This window comes from Camarhynchus parvulus, chromosome 1A (genome assembly GCF_901933205.1).
Source record: "Camarhynchus parvulus chromosome 1A, STF_HiC, whole genome shotgun sequence".
NCBI classification, from domain to species: Eukaryota; Metazoa; Chordata; class Aves; order Passeriformes; family Thraupidae; genus Camarhynchus; species Camarhynchus parvulus.
This window is the reverse complement of record NC_044586.1, coordinates 26,475,218-26,497,098: the sequence shown is the minus strand read 5'-3', so window position 1 is coordinate 26,497,098 and position 21,881 is coordinate 26,475,218. Positions and strand designations below refer to the sequence as shown.

The window sequence follows — 21,881 nt, the reverse complement described above, 5'->3', positions numbered from 1 at the left end:
TCTTAGGTTTGTACAAATTTCCCAATGAGTCCCAGCAGTAGCCATTACAGGCCTGGAGAGCTGACAGCCTGGATGCTGCAGGGGTTGACTTGCTTGTTAGGAGTTGGCTTCTGCAAGTCACCAAGGTCACTACAGACTAGAACCCTTGTCTAAAATTGGCCTCTTTTTCATCACCATGGTCAATTTAAGAAAGGTGTTGGCAGACTGACGGACTCTTTTTTAGCTTTCATCTAATGCCTAAATAATCAATCTCTGCCCTAGATATTTTTGATGAAAAGATCTGGTGGTCTCCACAAATACAGGACTTGGAGTTAATGTACATAGAGATTTTCTTTTAGGTGCATTTCACGCTAAGGAAATAAAATTGCTTCTGTCCTCTGTACTTGACAGAGTTTAAGATCCTCAAAAGAGATTAAAGGCAAGAAGAACTACTGTATATTCCAGAGGAGCAATTCCCAGGAAAGACACCTGAGAGAAGAGAGTTTCAGATAAACTTCAGCTAATCAACCTCCAGAACTAGTGAAAAAGTGAAAGAAAAGAAACAAAGAAAGAAAGAGACAGAGAGGAAGGGAGAAAGAAAAACCAAAATTTAACTCAAAACTACATCCAAAGCACTCAGCTAAGGGAAACTGAGAAGGTAGATCATGTCCAGCAGTGAGAAACCTGGTAAATACTTTTGCAGGTTAAGTTCACAGGATGAATACAAACACAGAAAATAATTAGAAGGTAAAGACATGCATATGCAAATAAGTGAAAACTCAAGACATCTATGTTCATTTTCTAGACGTCACAAACTCTGTGTAATTTAAGATTCATTTCAGCTGTCAAAGCATCAGGACTCTACAGCTGTCTGACGGGTTGGGTGATATCCCACCTGAACTTCATAATCATGAAGGGCCTGGTTGTCTCTGGTCCTCAGCAATATCTGTCAACCTTGCCTAGATCTCCTGGGTTCCCTATGGTATTTCAATGGTACTAGACACCCACATTTAAGCAACTGACTTGATCTGTTAAACATTATGTCAGCAGGCATTTTGAGAATTAGTGCCTTTTGTATCAAATGCATAAGAGTTTTAAATCCCACCCCGCAGTGACTCTATGTCTCAATTTCCCAACAGGGGAAAAGAGAGAATTAAAAAAAAAAAAAAAACCAAACCATTTATGCAATACTTAGACCATTAGGCAATGCAAGCCACATAAGTACTTGGAGCGGTAGAGACGCACGTCTTTTAAAAGTAGCTATGAAAGCCTAGAGTGTAAAGCAAATATTAACTGTTGATAGTGAACAATATTTTAGAATGCCGAAGATATAATAAAATGCTTCGTATTTTCTGTTAACTCACTTCGAATGCTGGTCCCTGTTTCTGTCATTGTGTGTTTTATCATAATTTTTAAGAGACTTTTTTTTCATCAAATTGCAATAATAAGCGATAAAACTTCAGAATATTTTAAATTATTAGGACAACCTACAAATAGATAGTCCTTATATACAGCCCTTAATCAGAACTAGTCCCCACTGGGCAATGATTTGATTGAACTGCTTTTATCTCTGAATGCAGAATGGAGTGTTTGATGAAGTTTCACAGTTGTAGAAAACTACATGAGAGCTTTTAGTGACCTCGCACATTTATATATTTACATCTGTTTCTCTGCAAGTCAACTTTTTTTTTTTCTCAGCATACTAAGTGATGTAGGCCTGCAAGTCTGTATAAAATTATAGCTTGTCCCAGGGTTATCCATTGCACCTATGCATCAAAAAGATGCATAGGTTTTGTTATTGTTTACATCTAATTCATATACTCTGATTTATGACTGGTTTAATTGTTTTCTTCACTTTGGAATTGGTTTACTTGCGAAGTGGCCTTCACATTAAGAAACTGTAGTATCATCTGCATCTACAAATACAGAGTATCTGCACAAAGTCACTACAAATTTCTACATCTGGAGGACACTGCAGCCTATTACACAACAAATTATCAAATTTAATGATGATTGTGTATCCATACACATATTCAAGCACATGTGAACGAAGACTTGGGACTGAATCTGCCTGGGGCCTACTAAAAATTATGGAAGTGTCATTCTTAAACGACCCTAACAGTGGGTAGGAGCTGCACGTGCTATGTGCACAAACATGCTGTAAGTAGAATTAAAGTATTTAATGAAAAAACACTAATTTTCTAAATACTATGTTTCAATGCATTTTTAAAGCATATATTGATAAAGTACTGAAAAATATTTATACTGTAAAGTTAAGAGGAATCCAGCTGTTTCTTCATATGAAGTTCACATACTTCAGGTAAGATAAACAAATATTCATAATTCTAACCACAGTCTAGTGAGTAACTTTCCTAATGCCCAAGGGAGACTAAACACAATGAGTTAATTTCCATGATCTAATGAATTATTAACCATGAAATCTTTTTATCAGAAAATCACCTTTTTATTAAAATGCTAATTTAATTAATAGAATTTTGCAGTTGAGAACAATATATATGGGATATATTTGTTCTCAGATGTACGTTATTCCATGGACATTAATGATAACATTGTGATATTCCCTTTTCTATTCTGAACAGCTAGTAAGACCTGTACTACTAAATCATACTTAATAGGAGTGTGATGGTTGTTGCTTAGGCAACAGAATGAATAAATGCAGGTCAGACTGTGCTTCCAGAAAAAACAAAAGCAGGAATATAGTACAGAATGAATAAGAAATATGTCTTAACTGATTTTTACTGCATTGAACTATTAGACTTCTTCAATGTAAAGCAGATAATCTATCTGAACCATTTAAGTTAATAAGATTTTGAACTCTAGTTTAATATGTAAACTGCTGTAATAAAGGTAAAGCTGTTCTGTCATATTAAGGAAGAATACAATATACTAAGTTTGGCATTATCTGAATTTTTTCTCTTAGCATAGTAGGTGTTTCTGCTCTCATTTTCCTATGTACTTTCTAAGTTTAATTTTCCCTTTAATATTTTGGCTGGGATGAAAAAGAGCTTTTAAATCACTCGTTTAAAATTTTTCAAGAGAGGCTTTTCTTACATAATGCTGATGTATTCAAATGAGTGATATAAAAAGAAATCAGTGGTGTTTTTCCAATAAAAATATAGAAAATATTTGATTTCTGGCACAGACAAAAACTGAAATATGCAAAAGCATGATGAATGGTGAAATGAATAAATTGGAAATTATAAAACTACTGAAATTATACATTTTTTTAATTACAACACAATTTCACAGCTCTTTTATTGTTAGAGGATTTATGAGTCTAATCTTCCATTCAAGGCATGCTACCTCAGCTAATATTAAGAGTAATTACGTATTTCATCTGTAATATATCAGAAAAGGCTTAAAATTACCAGAAAACACTGGCTAACAGAGAAGTATGCAGGCAAAACTTTATCTGCCTGATACATTAGAAGTTTGACTTGCACATTGCATAACAAAATCTTCTATGTAATTTGTATGTTTATATAAGTACAGTAATAAGAGAGGTAGGAAAGTCACATAAATTCCCCGAGACCATGGTTCAGGCCCCTCCAGAACCAGGATATGACTGAAAAGCCCTCCAGGGCAGTTATTTGACATCTCGGGTGCTCATAATTTACCTGCGGTAGGTGCACCCCTCTGCATTTGTTATGCCACCTACAGCCTCTTGTGAACAGTTTCCTTTTGTAACCTCTTTAAGACAAAATGATCACCTACTTATGTAACTAATGCTACAACATATATAAGAATATGTAGTTACATTTTGGGAAACTGCAGCATGATACACTTTTTTTTTTCTTCCCTATATTGCTGGGCAGACAGCATAGCTTTCTTTTAAAGAATTTTTAAAGGTGCTGATGACAATGATGTTTACTGATCTAAGCAAATGATCACATGGTAGCCATAAAAAACAGGAAGAAATGTCTACTCTATTGTAATGTGGAAATGGCAGAGATATATCTCCTAATTTTTTGATCAGTAGTCCAAAGGCATATAATAATGTTGGCAAAATAATGTAAAGAGGAAGGACACAACTCATGTGATGATTTTACAGATATAATATTCATGCCATTTCACTTCTGTTTCATATATGGCAGATAGAAGTTATGAAAAGTTAGAATTGTTCCAAGATATGCATGGATACTTAAAATATATTTTAAAGGTATTTTAAAATATTTTTTAAGACCTGATACTTTTTAAGAAATGCAGTTGGGATTTTTGGAAGAGGCTCAAGTAGGAGGAATACTGAAGGAGGTAGAGAAGTGATTATATAACAGCTTTACAAGTAAGCTTCTCTCTTTACTGTCAATATTCATTTCAATGGAAAGTTTGTGCATGACAGGTCTGTTACTTTACACCACATGGTGATATTGTAAATCCTGACCTAACTAAAATTTCATTTCTTTCAAACATTCCTGATAAATGCCTAGAGTTAAAACATTAAAATGGAACAATTAATAGGAATGCATTACTTTTTCTCTCAGGGCATAAGTTTCAACAAGTGAATCCCACAGTCTGATTATCTAAGATGCAAAAATATTTAACCGAGACATCCAGAATTACTTGCAGAGAGAGTGCATTTCATTAAATAATTTTCTGTTATGAAAATACCTCTCAAGACAAGAATGGCATTGCATGTTCTTTAATTATCATTACAAGTTAATGATGAAATAAAAGTAACAATGTGAGGCACTGCAGAAAGGGGTGTTTGCAGCTTTTTAATACTATGAAAATTCTGCAATGGATTAAAAGAACTGTGCCTTTTTCTCCTTTAATCGGAGGATTGATGAGGGAGAGAAAGAACATTAATACTCAGTTTTTATTTTACCAAATTTCAGGCTAGACTCTTTTGTAATGTGTACAGTCTGGAAGTTTATAAAAAGGCAGTTTATATATTAATTCAGCTACATATAGGAAAGTGAAACACTAAACAGATCTTAGTGCAATGCAGAATAGCTCTAAGGTTTTACGAGCACATACGAGACAGACAAAAAAGGCAGCTACAGTGTATATGCACAGCTAGGCACGGAAGATTTCTTACCATGAATTGCACATTGTCAAATCCATTAGCCAGCAAGTGGTTTTCATACTGAGGTAGCCCAATATTTTCCAACCATTGTCCCACTGTCTGGACAGGGCATCGGGGTCCTGTAGGAGGGTGAAGAGGGAGGCGTTTAAGCAACGAATAACCATCCACTGGATAATAGCGGTAGTCCTGGGCTGAGAGGTGGCATTGCCACATCGTGTTCCTGGAAAAGTTGGTATCGAACGAGCCCGCCAGCTTGACAGATTAATGTTTTCAGCAAACAGAAAAGTCAGAAGTAAAACATAGTTTTCAGGGCAGTATATAACGTAAGGTCTGATCGCAGCTCTACATTTCTTGGTTATTAATCTTTACTACAGACCAGTACGTCATACAGTAGAGAAAAAAAAAAAAAGGCATATCAAGCTGTCAGCTAAGCTGCTCTCCGTTATATGTGATTGTTGGAATACTCCACAATGAGCAATGCACTGCCAGCAGCAAGAATTCTTTTTATCAAGTACTCCTACACTCATCAGTATGCAGCTCCATGCTTCTTGCTCCCCCTCGCTCGCTCCCCTTCATTACCCAGCCTAGGCTACACCTCGCATTTTCAATAATAGCCATCAGATAAGGCAGATTTTTTTTTTGTCTGCAAGCTGTAAGCCTGCTGCTGCTGCTTCCTCCTACACACCCATCCAAGCGTCAATCTTGAGTGATGAGAGCAGTCAAAACAAATGCAGAAAATAGCAAGATTCAAAAGCAACCTAGAGCACTTAAATCTGAATAGAATCTTCATACCAGCTACGCTTTACATATCTATTTGTTGTAGATTTTTACATTTACATTTCACAAGACATTAAGAAACATGGTGCTTAAAGCATAGCCCATGGCATGGTTTACTATGCCTTCGCCTTTCCCCCTTTAATGTAAGATAGGTAGTGGTCTGCATCTCTGCTTATATAATAGCAAAACCCTTTAATTAATCAATAATGAATATATTTCACAGCTTCTCTCATGTAGTACAGTAAAAGACATAAAAGGCACAACAATTTTAGTCAAAGTAATTAGATTATCTGCATGATTTCTTCAACTGTAAAATTTAAGACACAAGAAAACCTTCATGCCGACATATAATAATTGAAATTGAAAAGGTCACCATTTCAAATGAATAATTAAAATAATAAAATTGTAAGTTTATATCCTTTCTTACAAAAATGTGAATGATAGCAAGTAGACATAAGATTTGCACAATTTCTAGAGAGGATTTAAATTTTATCAACTATAAATGGAAAAAAAAAAGATTATGAATTTTAAATGAGTGGAAAATTCATTTTCTGCATAAGAAACCAAATATCTCATGATTTATTTTATATCTACATTTCATCTTTGAGACAGATTCTCTCAAGATGGAAATATTTTATTCCTTTGTTCTGAAAGGAATGTTTACTAAACTTTTGTTTTTCATAACCATATGAAAGGACTTAGCAAAAAAAGGCAGGAAATAGGTCTACTCAGGGTACAATTCCAGAAGGAATCCTGTCAGTGGTGCTTCATTTATTGAGCAAATTAATTACTTTTTTGTTTTTCTTACCCATTGTGCATCTCGAGCAATGACCATCTCAACGGAGGAATGCAATTCCAGGCATGAGGAAATTATAGATGTTTGTCAAGGGGATAATATGGAACTGATAGTACTATGGCAGATAATTGTTTCATAGAAAACCAAACCTACAGTCTGACCAACACATATAATACAATGTCTCTTCCAGTGCTACACAGAAGGTCCCTGACCATTCACAGGACAGATTCTAAATATATAGAATTAACAATATTTTAAGAGTTTCAACTCTAATCTGACTAGTCCTTGGACTAAAACTGGATGACCTTTCACTTTGATATTGCTGCCTGGATTTTTGAAACATCTCATGCAAATCGAAGTCCATAATAATTTTGTAGAATAATTTTAGTTAAGCATAGAATATCTTTCATGAAGTTGGAAACTTGCTTAAGGTCTCTCATAAGATTTTCTGTTATTCCAGGTATTCTTACTGACTTGATAAATTTACTACACAAAGTGTGAAAGGCTCATTATGTCTTTGAAAAGAATACTGAACACTCACCAGGCACTGGTAAACCCGCAGTAGCCAAAGAAACTTTTAGTAGTTTTCTCATTGCTAAATGTTTTTCAAATAAATGAATGGAGGATTAATTTTCTCTCAGAGAAAGCAGGTATGCCAAACTGATAGGAAATCTAGCTCTGATGGAGATAGAAATGCATTTGTTCACACAGGTCTGCAAATCATCCCTATTTTGAAAAGTTTTCTCTACTATGAATGGAATATTTTTGTATATAGACTAATCACAATCCCTTCAGGATAGTGCCCAGGCATGAAGAAGGGTAGGCTATGCTGAGCTGAGATAAAAGGATAAAAGAATAAAAGCCTAAGTTTATAGGGGACTTCCCCCGTGTAGGCAAATTCAAAAGGCTGGGCAAGATCTTCAGAGGGAAAACTGAGAACAAAGGTATCTCAAATAAGACGAGAATTCTATCCTTTCTGATTTTTTCTTAGTTGACTGAGAATTAATAAACTTCTTTTAAAAGGATTTCTGATTCTGTGTTCCCCTTTCCCCTGTAAGCAGAAAAATTGATATCAGAGATCTTGTGAAGCATAATCCCTTTGAACAGATTATGCATGACTGGCTCCTGTATTTCCTATAAATGCAGAGACACAAATGTCACTGCATTGTGTTCCCCAACACCAAAAATTTGCTGCCCACAAAAAGGCACACAATAATCAATATACTAGTTTCATGGTCGAACTGCTTCTTCCTTACCTTACTATAAACAGCATGGAAGCTATGCTGCCAGTGATGAGTGCTTGGCTCAATGCCTAGCAACAGTGTAGGCAAAATTCAGTTGCTGAGTGGCTCCCCAGACACATTTCCTCATGTAGCTGTTGGTACTGTGTCTAACTGTCTCCATGGCTCCAGCCCTGGATGATTATAGCACTGCTGGTCCCACTGTGCACTCTTTCCAACTCTGTCCTTTGCCAGTATAACTACGAGGCTGAACCCATCAACACAAGGTAGCTCAGCAAGGGGAAAAAAAGCAAGGAGAAACAGTCAGCTTGCTGCCTAGTCCTCACCCCTGACTATTGTTTCATTGCTAAAGCATCCTGTTATCTACAAGGCTTTTCTTCCCTCCTCCTTCCACCAAAGGTTATAGCAAGGCAAAGGCAGGCACAGAGCCAGGACTGTTTGGATTAGGGAACTTGCAGCACTTTACGATCTCCAGATCTTTAGCCAGTTCAGGTGTTTTACCTCAGGGGGGCTGCTTGGGCAGTTTGTCCTTGCCAGTGCAATGGGAACCTAGAGCAGATGCTCCTGCTTTGAGACTAAAAGGCTGTCTCTTGATTTTTTTAAGTCTATGACTCAGTGCCAGCCCCACTAGTGTGCTGCTGCAGGCAGTGCCTACACTTTGCCTATGCCTAAAGCTGGTGCTGACATTGAAAACACCCTGCAGGCTGTATGAGATGGTCTCACCTCAACACACTTACACACTACCGTGCTTTCCTGTGATTTCTAAAGACAAAAATTCCATGATAATCCTTCTGTGATACCACAATCAAAAAGATGCATCCATTCCTATATGGGAGAACTGACACTTAAGTCTCTTACAGAGATAGCAGTACTTGGCTCTTTCTTCTCCAAGGCAACAGAAGAAGCACATTGAAGTGATGTCTGCAAGAAAGATGCCATCTGGTATGCTATACGATAATTTCTACAAGACATCTTGCTCCCAATTGGATTCTGAATATGTTTATTGTGGGGTTTGGAATGGACTGAATCTGTGATATCAGAGGGCACATGATTTCAAACCTGTTGTAAGGCAGATCTGCTCTAAATGCTAAGTAATTTAAGAGCCTCTCAATTTTATTTTTTCTACTGTTAACAATATGAATTTTTCTTGATTTTTCTTTGGGTTTTTTTGTCTGAGGAGAATCATTATGAACAGACTATTTTAAACAATTTTTTTTTATATATAAATACCTGTTAAACATTGCTAAACATAAACACTTCTGGTGCTAAGGAAACAAAAAGTGGAGGATTTTAGTAGTGACTAGTAGTGACCAAAAAATTTCTGAGCAGGCAATATGAAAGAATGAATCATTTAGGTAAGATGACTGTTAAGTTTAGCAATGCTGGAAAAGAAATTGATGCTACAGTAAGTACTGAAAACTTTTTTTTTTAAATTAAAGCTTTCAGCCTTGTATAAAGCTAAATAGGATATAATTTTTATATTTATGATTTCAGGCAGATAAAAACGTTACCTGTCTACATTGTGACAGCAGTTAGCATGGCAAGGTGTTCTGGTGAATAAACTAACTAATGCATGTATCCCTGAGAGGAGATAAGGATAGCTAGGAACAGGATGGTGTATAAGAAAAAACTACACCAAACATCCAGCAGACTACTACAATTAAAATTTATTATGGGAGAAGCATCCTAGGTTCCAAGAAAGGTATGCAGGATTCTGGTTTATCTCATGCATTTCAGTTATACTATAAGGCAACTCCAAAGGATTAGAGATTTTAAATGATCTTTTTCATGAAACTCTGAAAAAAATGGATGCTTTGTATAAAATCTATAACTTCTGTTGGCAGTCTGCCTCTTTGGATGATGAGGGCACTGTGGATGATAATATTTGGTGATGCTGAATATTTCTCTGAAAGTGCTTTTAGAGACATTTTTCATGACATATACAGAAACAAAACAAAATCAACAGGGACAGCTTGAATTTAAGTAACACTATCTAGTATCTATGATCTAAAGGTTAAATTCCATTGCTTATGTATGGCTCAGAACTCACAAAAATAGCTCTCAGATCACAGCTAATCAAGCTAATGGAAAAACCCTCAGTGACTAGGAAAAATCATCCTCACAGCTCTTTTCTGAGTTTTATACTAATATTGATTATAACTCTACATTACCACTGTGTAAGTGCTGTATTTTTAATAACTATAACCTCAAAGTCAGCAAGGAAAATTAATTTTACTTGACAGATGATTTGTCAGTGGTGACCTGTACTTTGTGAAACACACTGGCCCTTCTACATGTTTGCATTTCAGACTGTTGATGTATTATTTACCCAGGAAGAGCTCAGTCAAAGTACTCCACTGTATCATGAAACATACATTTATCACAGACACTTCAAAGTTAGAATATTTTTCATGTTCAGTTGATTGCTTTGACAACTTTAATTTAGCCTCCTTCAGAATGCATGCTGTTCAGTCAATGAGGAGCAGATCTTATTGGAAAATTAAAATACCTGTTTTCTAGAGCACAGCCACTGGACTAGGACTCATTTCTATTCAAGAATGTAATTACCATAATGCAGAGAAATATCTATCTATCTATCTATCTATCTAGCTAGCTAGCTAGCTAGCTATCTAGCTATCTAGCTATCTAGCTATCTATCTATCTCTCTGTTGTATTTGGTAACATATATTACCATGCAACAAGACTGCTTGGGATACCGTTAGTCTTTCCAGATTTTGATTTTCTATTTTAAATTAATAGATTTTGGGGACTTTTTTTTTCTAAAGACATTGGGATAATCAAATATATATATTATATAGCATTGCAACATGCATGACTTCAGTCAGATGTACATCCTTGGCTTACAATACAAGATGCAGCTACTGAATCACAAGTTAAGAACAGATGGATGTTTTACTGCAAGACCACAGGATCAACTGCATCGGATCAGAGCACAGCTTCATCTAGCTCATCTAGCTTCATCATTCATGAGCTTCAATCACACTGGCTATTATTGGATTATTACAGAAGAGCATAAGAATAAGATGGACATCCAGCAATCCTTTCCTAGCATTTTCCCAGTTTCCAGCAATTTGCAGCTAAATGTCTTTCTGAAAGAGAAAGTGTCCTTATGCTTAGTTGTCCTTTATGTATTTTTCAGGCAGTTTGGTGGTTGAAATATGGTCTAAGAAAGAGTCATCCTCATTCTGACTTCAATGGAAGTTAATAATATTTTCTGAAAAGAGGAGTTATTGTCTCAGAGCAATTTCTGTCCTTTTCTTTGGAAGTTTTACGGGATACTAGTAGCACTACACTCACCACCTATGAGTAATCATTTTCACTGCTTTCGTCGAGTAAGGAAAAAAAAATCCCCTTAAAAATTTACATGACACCATGACCAATCAAAATATTTTACTTAATTCAGTAAAAAATTTAGACTACTGTTAAAAGATAGTACACTGAGTGCATATATATAAAAAATGTATACTACATAGTCTTGCTAAAAATACTAAGGAAGCTCAACCCTTTATCCTATAATTCCTGGCACCATAAACCCAAATTTATGTAATTTCAAATTTGAGCAAGTCTTTTTACAGCTCTGTGCTAAGCAACACTGGACTAGCAAACAAGCAGAACTAGGTAACACAGAAGTGGGTAACAGAGAACTATTTGAAGAAAGTACTCAAAAAAAGATATCTGCACAGAGATATCTCAAGAAGTTACATACAGCTGTTAAATAAACTATAGCCTTGATTTCATAGATTTGTAAGTGCTGCAAGGTCCCGTGAAGAGCGGTGGAAATGAGAAGCATTTAATGACACATATTTTTGAAATTCCAAATCATGAAATTATACATGATGGAAGATTAAAGATTTCTCCTGAGGTTATTTTATAAATCAGATTAAACCTGAGACAGTGTGGCACCTTTTTTTCTAGTTGCTTTTGCCTAGCTGGGTTCAGAGGCTTCATTGCCCCCAGTGCACCAGATTTCAGAGTGAACTTCTCCTTTGAACAGCTGATCAGGTAAATTCCCTTCTCTCCTTTCTATTCTTTTTAACTTCATTTTATAATTCATTTTCTATCCTCCCTGGTTACCTCACTTCTTGTTCTTGTAAATTATGGTCATTTGCTCTTTCGTCATCCTTCACCTCCAGCTACTACAATTTATTGTTTTGTTTCACATCAGTTTTTTTCACTTTCTAGTATTTTTCTCCCACTTCCCCTTTCAAATCTTTTAAAACAAGCTAAAAAAAAGAAAAGCTCATTTAAAAATGAAATAACTTATCTGAGATTAAACTACCCCAAGGTTTCTTTCAAGTTAAGAGTAGGTTGTATTTTGTATTTCAGGTAATACTAACTTAATTTCAGTGGCCAGTGGAGCGTGCCACCAGCACCCGGCTCTGCCCAGCAGGGGCAGACATCTCCTTGCTTTTTAGGGAATAACTATCCATCTCTGCTTTCTGACAAAAAGTCAGGTTCTCAACAGGAACTTCCTTACTACACACAAACTCTATAACCACCTTCTGTAATATTTATCCTCTGCTAACACAGGCTCTGCAGCACCACAAGAAAACTGCAGCATCTTTCAATGAATAATAAAGACGTTACTTGAGTGGGTGGCATGCTGGCACAGCTCTGGCAACTCACTGGACTGTTTGCATATGGATGAGCTTATATAAACCCAGTTCATCCTGTCTGTGAGCTCCCTCATGCCAACGGCTCTATTCTCACTCTCCCAGCTCTGGAGCCTAGGGTCTTGTTTCAAGGATCTGTGCTGACGCTTACAACACTGCAAATACCTCTCATAGCACTGTACTTAGTCCTGCATGGCTTTTTGTTTTAGAAATGGAAATGATACAGATGCAACTCTTCAGACAAGTTTCACAAAATGTACTCCAGGAACGATTCCTTACCTAGTTCATTTGTCAAGGCTAAAGGATCTCAGCTTGAGCTCAAGTGGTCCTGCAGGTACAGGTTAGCTGAAAATGCACTGATCAGACTAGTTCCACCAATATTTTATAAAGATTATTGCAGGTTAATAATTATTTTCTACACTACAAAGCAGATCAAAACTTGAGGTGCTCTAATAAGCAAACCCGACACCTACATGTAGCCTCACATTCTGGTTTAGAGCTGTTTAGCCACATTTCTTGCTACTCGTTTCAAAATTTTCAAGTACATGGATTTTCTTCTTGCATAGATTTGAGAAGAATGGCTGGGCTCTACACAAATGCCATATTGATACACAAATAGGGGGATTTGTGTACTGACAAAATAATGTATTCTTTAGAATTGTGCTCTATTAAACACTTCAAATAGCCTAGCAGAAGACAAAAGTAGCACAAAGTAACTGAGATAGGCCATCATACTCTGTAAATAGAAAAGCAAACAGCAGAGTTTGTAAGAAATATTTATCTAAATTCACACATGAAGGGCAAGTATTTATTGTCAACGAATAATAAATTCACTTTAGAAGTAGTTTCCAGAACAACTTTAGACTAAATGCTATTTTTAGCATTTAATGGAAATTCATATTATCAATCAATCAATCAACCTCAGCCATTCTCAGAATTGTAATAATGCAATAACCTAAAATAAAGAGCAGTAATGCATAAAAGTAGAAAAACAGTTTTGTAAAATTCCTGTTATCATGAGTTACGTTGTAGGACTGGTGAGTAGCATATCACAAATAATTTTTGAAGGATATGAAGGCATTCTGATGCAGTACCTTCCTGAATACAGGGAAATGAAACAAGAAAATACTGATCCTAGCACTACAATCATGAACTCAGGTTAACAGTCTGGGTTAGAAAGTAAATGAACTCCCTTTAATAAGTTCAATATTCTGAATTACTTCATTTCCTGTAGGTGGAATGAAAACTAGAAACAATTTGGTGTGCTGTAAATTTTACAATAAGCCAAAGATTTTTCAACTAGCATGTGATGTTCTTGTGATTACTCAAAATGTGATTACTAGAAATATTAATCCAAAGATTCATATCTATTTAAATCCAAGGACTACTAGAAGGAAATATGAGTGAATCAGCTGAATTTTCAAGAAACCGCTATTAATACAGTTTTAGTAGACTTAGGTCTCCATATTATTTATGAAAAATAAACTTCATCATTGTCTCACTTGCCACAACATCTCCAACCCAAACATATTTTTGAAAGTAACACTCCTAGCATTTCACACAAAACACCACCAGAGATACTGAACAAAGTTTTAGAGATTTGCCACACATGAAAATAACAAACTGGTTATTAAAGCCAAATCTGTAAAACCAATTTTAGAAGTTAGGAATATTCTGCTGCCTTTAAAGTATTTTCTGGCCACAGGCTGCAAAAGCCTGATTTTTCATCAGATATTTTTAATTCCATTGATGTGCTGATTCCTATTCTGCATATGTTTTTTCAACCTGGTATTGAATTTGATTCTGCTTTAGAAATAAATGCTGTTCAATTTAGTCAAACAAATCGAATAAAATATTAACATACATGTGTGTAAGTGGTTAAATAGTTGCAAGGTTAAGATTAAACAGTTAGGAAAAAGCTGAACCTAAATATGTGATTTCTAAAACTTTCAAGTAATCTGACAATTCTTTTCACATAATTTATCATGTCTTGAAAAAATATCTCTTAATCTCTGGAATTACAGTAGGATGATTATTAGAGCATTATAGAATGAGGGCATTGTTGGCTTGTTACTTTTTAGGCACACCAACAAGCACTCTGACACTAACTTTGTGAAATCCAGCCAAACTGTACTTGGAAAGTGGAATGGTGGAAAGTGGAAGTGGAAACTTCTCCCACACCATTGTGGTTCAGTGGAGAAATAGGCAAGACCTCAGTTTTACTGGAAATAACTTTGAAAGTTTTAATCCTTTTTCTTTCAAGTTCTGAATCCCATAATCTTCCTTTGTTGATCCTTTTATGTCTTATCTAGATGGGCAAAGCTTAGACATATATTCAACCCCATGGTGGGAAAAGATACATTCTATACATCTCAGTGACTTGAGGGACTGGTCTGACAGATGAGAGAATTGACCAGGAAGAGCAGAGTGCAGCATTAACATCATCCTCAGAAATGTTTTAAAATCCACCTAAGTGTTAGGAACCCACTTACTACCAATAGAACCCAGGAGATAATGTGAGCAATACTATTTTTTAAGCAACTTTCACAACAAACTAATTTGAGATCTAACATGATTTTTTTATTATCAGTGTGATTTTGTAAGGTTAGGGCCCTAGGCAGGTATATCCAAACTTTTAAAGTGAGAATAACTTTTATTCACTTACTTTTGATTTTCTGTAGAGAAACATGGACAGTTTTTCTAAGCACTGTTCCCAAACATACTAAAACATCATACAACTAAACTCTCCAATTTACTATTAGTTGTCAGTATTTCTGAGCTTCATGTCCTTGGAAGTCACTGAAAATCTGATTTTCTGTTTTGCATTCTATATATTCATACCATTCTGCACTCTATCTCAAAAAACATAGTAGAAGTGTACATAATATAGCTCTATATCATGACATATTAGCATACACATGTTCTTTATAACTCAATATCTCTCACTTCTTCTAGAAGAAAATTATATAATTTGAGAATATTTTAAAAATACTGAAACAAGGCTTTAATAATAGCGGTAAGCATACTATTTGAATTTCCATAGATTTGAGAAGCATTCAAACTGTACATAAATGGTTCATGTGTGTAGTCACAAAGACTTCTTTTTTAACCATATTTAACAATATAATGGATGGATCAGCTATTAGTTTAAGAACAAAATAAAAGAAGACATGGTAGGGATTCAGCATGCATTCCTCTTTCTGAGAATAAGTACTTCTAGGAAATAAAACAAAAACCCTTTAGATCTGACAAAATTTTCCAAAGAAGAATACATTGTTTATATTCTGTGTGGGGAAAAAAAAGTTTGGTTTCTCAGAAATAATGTTACAGCAGTCCAGACTGCTGATGGTTTTAATTTTAATTTTTTAAAAGGGAGAAAATTTCAGTATTGAAATAGGGCCTTAATTTCCTATGCTGTTTTAACAGCACGTTACATCTGAAGTTCGGAAAGTACTGCTGAAAAGTCCCAGCATATAAGTCAGTCAAAATGACATGTCAATCCTTCAGTTAAAAGAGAGTTTGTAAAAGACTCCTCTGTTCAAGCAGTTCTGCTGCACACCAGGTCTGACAGCCAGTAGTAGACTACACCAAAATTGACAAGAATTAAGCTATACATTTACTCTCTGATGGATGTCAATATTTATGACATTATAGTTCCATTTTCCTAAGTTTCTTCATTTGCTATCAATATTCTCTATTCCTTCTAGAAGACATATGACAGAAATCATTTATCCAAGCCTGTGAATATAAAGACTGAATTGCTTTGCAACAGTTTTGGAAAAAGAAGCCTAATGCTGAACACAAAAAGCATGGACAGATATGAAAGGTAAATGTTGATTGGCACTCATAGAGAGAGTGGAAATGAAAAAAGAAAATGTATCAGTTAAAGACTATTTTGATAAATATGGTCCAACGACTTACATTTTTACTCTATTTTCTGCTTAGCCTGAGTCTTCTGTTGTAGTAGGCTGTTTCAGAAAAATGGTTTATGAAGAATATAGAGCTGAATATTACATTTAAGACACAACAGGGTAAAATTGCTAATATAATAGGAATACTTGAGTATAAGAAAATAAAATAAATGCCTGCAGCTTTTGCATCCAACTCCCATTGCATTTGTTATAAAACATAGCTAAAAGCTCTACAATCATCTTGCAGTTCGCCCAGCTTCTGTAAGGTTTGCTTTGGGGTGAAATGAATTATTAAAACAGATACATTTTTATCTCTTGTTTAGATTTTTATGATGCAGAAGTAAAAAAAAAAATTACCCCAAATATATGTGATAACTTCTGTAGAATTTATATGATCTTTAGGTAAGTTCAGTGACATGCAATACATTAGGACTATCGTGTCCTCAGTAAATAAATGCTAAAAATCTTTCTTCCTAATATTTTATAGCTATATGCCTTCTGTTCTCCACTATTTTATAATCTAGATGATTGCACAGACTTAAATTGCCATTCAAATAATTTGAAATCAAGATATTATCAGAAATAGAAAGATTGGTATGAACAATGCAGGGGCAAAAATGCATATGTGAAAACACCGGAAGACACAGTGCCTCAAAGAGTTAAAGGCATGGTCTGTACTGATAAGCAAGGACACTGCTGGCAGTGGTAAAACACTAGGGAATATGTTCCTGTCAAGACGAGGACTGTGCTCTGATAAAACAACAGCTCAGACAATTTATCAGCAAAAGACCCTGCCCTACAGCAACAACATTATGGCACATTGCATGTGATATTCATCTTTTTGTTATTCCAAAAGGACGGCCTAAAATATCTGAGAAAAAGAACCAAAACCAATGAGTGCCGCTGAAGAAAATTTTGGATCTAAAGGGGCATACCACAGCAAAGGTTGATTCTTAAAGGCCTATGGAAAAAAAGTTTGCTTGTTCTAATCAAAACGAATCCAACAGATACACTAAGAATGCCACAGTCAGCCTACCACAACACACAGAAGTGACCACGGACAAGCAACTTGGCCACACACACATGCACACCTCCTTGCTCCTGGGTACTAAGTGTGACAGGCTCCATATAAGAGTGGGACTGACTGAAAACCATCTTACCTAAAAGAAAAGTCACTTCTGCCCTCTGTAACATTGCATATTGACTTTGGTTATGCAAATTCCCCCAGCTGTTCTGCCATTGCAAATTAAAATTCCACATTCCAGTTGTTGATAGGATACAAAGAAGAGCAGAACCAAACACAAATGTGTGGCTCTCTTTCCCAAAGTGCAGTCCTATAATTGTTACTAAAGAGTTCAAAGACTTGCAGTTTAGTAATTTCAGACTGCATGTGTATTTCCTATTGAGGAAGCATCAAACAGCACTGGCGGCAGACACCAGCTGCTGGAGCTGCCTCGTCTCATCAGCTACAGAGGCAGGTTCCTTCTGTCTTTTTAGCCATCTATGATACTACAGGTATTCTGGTCTTTTCGCACAGCATACCAGCTTCAAAGGGCAGTTGGGAGAGAAGCAGTGTTATCCTTATTGTACTGTCTGGTTGTTGTGGTTGGCTATTGCAAAATTATAGTTCTATGTTCAAAACTGTAAACTTAAGAGGTGTCCTTCTTAGTGAGAAGTTTCATAGCTCATTTTATTAAATTCTATTAATTAAGTCCACTTTATTAAAGATCTTATTTTAACCAAATGGAGATTTAAAAAGGACAAGGTAAATGCTGCAAAACAGGAACTAAATTACAAAAAAATATATACTTTTAAGTCTATAATGTACCACTGTGAAATCTGCCTTATGCCAACATGCCTACACATATCCAATTAAAATTCTGCCTTAAGTACTTATATTTTATCTGTTTTCAGCTCTTGGAGGAGGGAGGATATTAACAGCTTTGGAGGAAAACCACTTTGCCAAAACTGCAACCATATGGTAGCAAACAGAAAAGGACCAGCCTAACAAGGCTTCATTTATTAAAAGAAAGTTTGACTTTTCAGTTAATATATTAGCTTTTATAGGCAGAACCACTCTAGGGATGATGAAGGCTTCATGTCTGAGCAGTGGCAGTGGAACAGGGGGAAGACAGGAGACCAAAGCATGTAGCTTCAGGCAGTCAAGGGTTTTGCCCAATTTCAACTGTCTTAGAGCTATACAGGGTGCAGCATGAACCCATACTCTTCTCAGTCAGCTTTTCTGGATGTGGCCCCACCTGATTCCATCTTTTCCTAAGCTGGTGAAGTCATGTCTATTTTATTTTCCCAACCTTTGTGCTCAAAGTAATTTCCCTCACAAATCTGAAAAGCAAAATTTTTTAAAATTTTCCCCATACTGCAAAGAAATCATCAGTAGAGAAGGAAAATAAACAAAGAAAATAACTTTTATATGATGACTGTCTACAACTTTTATCCTGAAATGGAAGATTTGAGAAAGAAAACTACAAAATGTATTTTAATTCAGTGCTCTGTGACCTACTCTCAGTCCCTAGCATTAAGTTTGGAGTATATGACATTGAACCCCAAACATACAGTGGGCACATTGAGAAGTAATAAGGTCTTGTACAAAAAACTTGACATAAGGTGGAATTGTAGGTTTATTCAGAATACAGCACCATGCAGTGGAGTCCTTCTTTCAAATGAGGTACAGCTAGTGCAGTTAACTCAGGCATAGCCTTCAGTGTTCCAGAGTCCTCCTGGTTTCAAAGCAGCCCTAAAAGAGCCAACTCATGAGTCCCTCTGAAGCTGTACACACGGGGATACATACTGCTAAAGTAAATATTCCACAAGATTTGCTAGCTTCCTTAAAAGTCTTTTTTTTTTCTCATGTGGTGTGATTCTGTTTCATATACCCCTTCCAGTGAAAAGCAACATTAATCTTTGAAAGGCAAGCACTCAGGCTGTGTCATTGAGCAAGGTTTGTAGTCTTGATATTGATATTAAGGCAGAGATGCTGCAAGTGCTGCTAGGATTATCTCCAAGCACAGGAAAAGGCACTGCTCTCACAAAAGGGCAACACAAAGCCCTGTAAAATACAATCTTCCTAAATGCAATAAGAATTGTTTATTTCAGCTGTAACAAAAAAGTATGACAGTATGTCAGTCTAAAATAAAATTTTAGATCAAGAAAATTAAGGTAATTCAGTAAAATCTACCCTTTCTGCCTCTAGGTGGAACAATGAGAGCACTCAAGGGTAGGTACATTCTCAGCTGACCAAAAATGTCCTGACTTGTATACACACAGCAACTGTTTAGTGCATTTATGGACAGCATCCAAAACAGAATTTATGATCAGTAGAATTATAAAACTGTAAATCATCCTCCATGTGCTAGAACATATTTGACATAAGTGACTCTCTCAAAAAACTAAAATGATTGTTGATTATTTTGATGTGGAATGACTTTCAACAATTATTTTCTTACTCATTATTTTAACTGCTCTGATTTGACACAATTCTAGCTTTAATCACGATGTTGGTATGATATCCATTACCCATTTCAGTTTGGGTTTTATTTTTGAAGTAGATTATTTTTTATTATTCCCTTCCAAGGGATTTGCAAATATAAGTAAACCCTGAGTCAGACACCTGCAAACAGCTACCAAGCTCCAACTAACACGGGTTTACTGCTGTGTAGGTCTTGAAAGACTTATTGTTGGAAAAAAAAAATGTTTATAACTAGGCCAAGAAAATATGAAATTTCAGTGTTTCTTCTTTTTACTTTACTTTGTAGATAGGCTCCTTCTAAATCATGGTATCACAGTGGTCAAAGAATCATTACGAAATTGACTCAAAGAGGTATAAACCAGTGATCTATTCCATTCTGACTCAAGCCAAGATCAGTTATACCCAAACGGTTATTCTTTCTCATTCTGGCAACTACTCAAAAGTCTTGCAGATGCTACGGGATGTAACCAAAATTATAATCTTTCTAATAATAATAATCTATTTGGATGCTTCACTATATCATCTTTATAATCTTGTCGGGCAGAATAGAGAGAGATTCATTTTAGGTAGTTTTAGACAGCTACATCTGAGGAGCTCCTCTAAGACACCAGGGCCATTTTGCATGCTTCAGACATTTAGACATGATGACCAATAACAAAAAAGTGCCTGCTTATCTAACTCAGCATTAATGGCTCAGATGTGCTCAAAGCAGTCCACACTCCAGAAGTCTGAATTTAGACATTACAAATAAGATTAATCTGTCTGACCTACCATTACTTTCATCAAGCTCATGCTTTCTTAATTAATTTGCAAGAAAAACAGATGAGACAGTGTCAAAACCCTAACTGAAGTCCAAATACTAGACATCTACTGTTTTTCCCTTACCTAATATTTCCTATCCACTCCTAGAAGGGAATTACATGGCTTTAACAGGTTTTCTCTTGGCAAATCCATATTGTTTATTACTTGTTTCTTCTAGCTACTCAAAGTAGTATATCTGTTCATTGTATTGTTTGTTAATTGAAAATAATTCCTCACATTCTTCTTTCCTCTTTTAAAGATAAGATCTGTGTTATTCTTATTTAGGCTTCTGGTACCTGACACGTCCTCATGAAATCTCACAGAAAGCCACTAATACGCCTAAGTTTTGCAGACAGTTAAGAAACCTAACGGATATAGTCTGTTCTTTCCTTATCTACAATTGAGGTTTTAGCTCTAGGATTAATTGTGGATGTCATATATTCACCGACAATCTCTACAGTAAACTCATGTAATAAAAAATCACGGTGTGCTTTTCCCTTCTCTGCTCCTACTCCATGCACCCTTTCCTTTCCTCCAGGAGCTCTCTAAGGAACTGAAGAGCTCTTTGTTCTTCTATCTATTAATGCACTAATATAATTATGTTATATTAAATCTTGCTAGTTGCTTCTCAATGAGTGCTTTGGCACTTCTGATACGTCTCTACACACGTGTGCTATTCCACCATGTTTAGTTCAGAGAAATTTTCCTCATTTTGCCTAAGGTGGAAGAAGAGATGAAAATTTAGCTCAGCTGGTCTTTTACACTCTTTTCTTCACATTGGTGAAGATTGTACTATGGTCTTTTGTAGATTTCTATTGAAACCCCCACAGATTTGTCTTAAACCTGTGCCCTATATATTTCTTAAAATTAAATCTCTGAATTTGTTGATATCCACCTTTTTCAGCTTTTTTCCCCTAGGCAGTCTGTGAGTGTAATTTCTTACACAAAAATGGCAAATAAAAATCTCCATTACTATAATGTCCAATGTCTTTGGAAAAGATTCAAGAACAAATATATTCTTCACAGCTTCCCTGGACACCAACAGATATTTAAAAGCTCTATCTAATCCTATTTTTGAGATCCCAAACAACTGACTTTGAAATACAAGCCAAAAGTTCCTCTCTTCTTCCCTGCTTCTATATGACTGCGCTACTATTGTGATATATATGATAAAGTACCTACAATGTAAATTTTGTTGTAATATTCAA

The 21,881-nt window shown here is 35.7% G+C and overlaps 1 protein-coding gene across 9 annotated transcripts in view; it reads right to left on the bottom strand.

The window, feature by feature from the left end:
• The window catches only part of ANKS1B (ankyrin repeat and sterile alpha motif domain containing 1B), a 407,446-nt gene that overhangs the window by 184,586 nt on the left and 200,979 nt on the right, over positions 1-21,881 (bottom strand). For 8 of the 9 annotated variants that reach the window (XM_030960758.1, XM_030960760.1, XM_030960754.1 and 5 more), the window contains one exon: positions 5,039-5,145. In XM_030960758.1, coding sequence (XP_030816618.1) covers positions 5,039-5,145 — 107 coding nt within the window. Of the gene's footprint in view, positions 1-5,038; positions 5,483-21,881 lie in introns of those variants that run through there. The other variant, XM_030960761.1, reaches the window with a different exon arrangement.